This window comes from Emiliania huxleyi (assembly GCF_000372725.1).
Source record: "Emiliania huxleyi CCMP1516 unplaced genomic scaffold EMIHUscaffold_276, whole genome shotgun sequence".
Classification (NCBI taxonomy): Eukaryota; Haptophyta; order Isochrysidales; family Noelaerhabdaceae; genus Emiliania; species Emiliania huxleyi.
This window is the reverse complement of record NW_005199962.1, coordinates 44621-46123: the sequence shown is the minus strand read 5'-3', so window position 1 is coordinate 46123 and position 1503 is coordinate 44621. Positions and strand designations below refer to the sequence as shown.

At 69.7% G+C, this 1503-nt stretch overlaps 2 protein-coding genes across 2 annotated transcripts in view; both read right to left on the bottom strand.

Moving 5' to 3' along the window:
* The window catches only part of EMIHUDRAFT_457810 (hypothetical protein), a gene marked incomplete at its 3' end in the record, with an annotated part of 973 nt that extends 734 nt beyond the window's left edge, over positions 1-239 (bottom strand). Inside the window, exons 1-2 of the mRNA XM_005776608.1 lie at positions 191-239; positions 10-118 (exon numbers count right to left, since the gene is read on the bottom strand). The remainder of the gene's footprint in view (positions 1-9; positions 119-190) is intronic.
* A 632-nt stretch (positions 240-871) lies between these two features.
* EMIHUDRAFT_238773 (hypothetical protein) overlaps positions 872-1503 on the bottom strand; it is a gene marked incomplete at both ends in the record, with an annotated part of 3344 nt that continues 2712 nt past the window's right edge. Inside the window, 2 exons of the mRNA XM_005776607.1 lie at positions 872-1019; positions 1064-1155. Coding sequence (XP_005776664.1) covers positions 872-1019; positions 1064-1155 — 240 coding nt within the window. The remainder of the gene's footprint in view (positions 1020-1063; positions 1156-1503) is intronic.

The following is a 1503-nucleotide window of genomic DNA, read 5'->3' as shown; positions in this document are numbered from 1 at the left end:
AGTGCGAGCCGTTCTTGCGGTCCGGGTGGAACTGGAGCGACCGGAGGCGATACGCCTGCTGGATCTGCTTGTCGGTCGCGTCGCACGTGACGCCGAGCACGACGTAGTGGTCGCTCTCCTAACCCGTCCATGCATTCGCACTCACTCCTTCGAACAGCAGCGGGGGGCCAAAGACGTGGTCCTCGCTCTCCGATGCGATCCGCTCCACCTCCCCCTCGCCCCCTCGGCCGGGCGGCGCCTGTTCACACCGACAGCTGTGAAGAGGGACACGCGACCCTCCTCCTCGCACCCGCGGCCGGCGCCGCTGAAGGGCCGTCCCCCCTCGCCCCGCCTCCGCCTCCTCCTCCGCCTCCGTCGCTTCGGCTCGAACTAAACGACCTTCTGCCGCTGCCGCGCGACCCGTGGCCGCGGGGCGGCCCACCGCCGCCGCCTGCAGCAGCGAGATGTGGGGAGATGTGGGGAGATGTGGGCGGCCCAGTCGCCGCCGCCTCCTCCCTCGCCGTTGCGCCGCTGGGCGGCGTGCGCGCGGAGCAGCCAATCCGAGAGGCGAGGCCAGTCGCGGTCCACACGGTAGAGGGCCTGATAGGGGGAGATAGGGGGAGATAGGGGGAGATAGGGGGAGATAGGGGGGAGATATGGGTCCACACGGTAGACGGCCTCGAGAGCCGCGATTGCGTCGGAAGGCTGACCGGCCTACGCGCTTAAAGCGCCAACCTCGTGGCGGGACTGCGGTATGGCGCAGAGTCTTCAGAGCACCGCGTGAAGACGAGGGGTTAGGCATGCAGCGTGCACACAGCGGAATACGGTCGAACTTAGCGGAACCCTTCCCCTCTCGAGCGCCGGCTGGAGTACAGGAACCCGTCTTCTGCTTCTAGAGTTGCCCAGCCTCGAGCAAGCTCGCGCCCTTGCGGAAGAGCGCGCGCCCAAACCGCGGTAGCAACAGCAACGCGCAATCGCACTCGGCGACAGCGTCGGCCGGCCTCTTGTCGCGCCGCAAGCAAGCGGCGATGTTGGCGTGCCTAGTTCACCGCCAGCTGTGAGCAGACGCCGTTCACAGCCTCACCGCCAGCCGGCGACGGCGGCGTGCAGCGCGGCGCGGCAGTGCAAGTCGTCGGCCAAATGCGACGCGAGGGCGGCGAGGGCGGCGCGGTACGCCTATGCGGAGATGTGGGGAGAAGTGGGGAGATATGGGGAGATATGGCGAGGGCGGCGCGGTCCGCCGATGCGGCGGCGTCGAAGCGGCCGCGCTCGTAGAGGTCCATTGCGACCGCCTGGCCGAGAGATGGGGAGATCTGGGGAGATCTGGGGAGATCTGGGGAGAGAGCAGTGCCCCGTTGCCACCGCCTGCTGCCGCTCCGCCGTCCTCGCCGCGCGCAACATCGACACCGCGACCGACGATGCCCACGACGAGCCCGCTGCGGCCGCGGAGGCTGCGGAGGCGGCGGAGGCGGCGGCGGGTTCCGAAGTCGTCAAATGCCGAAGCCGGGGTCCGGGGGCGGGGGC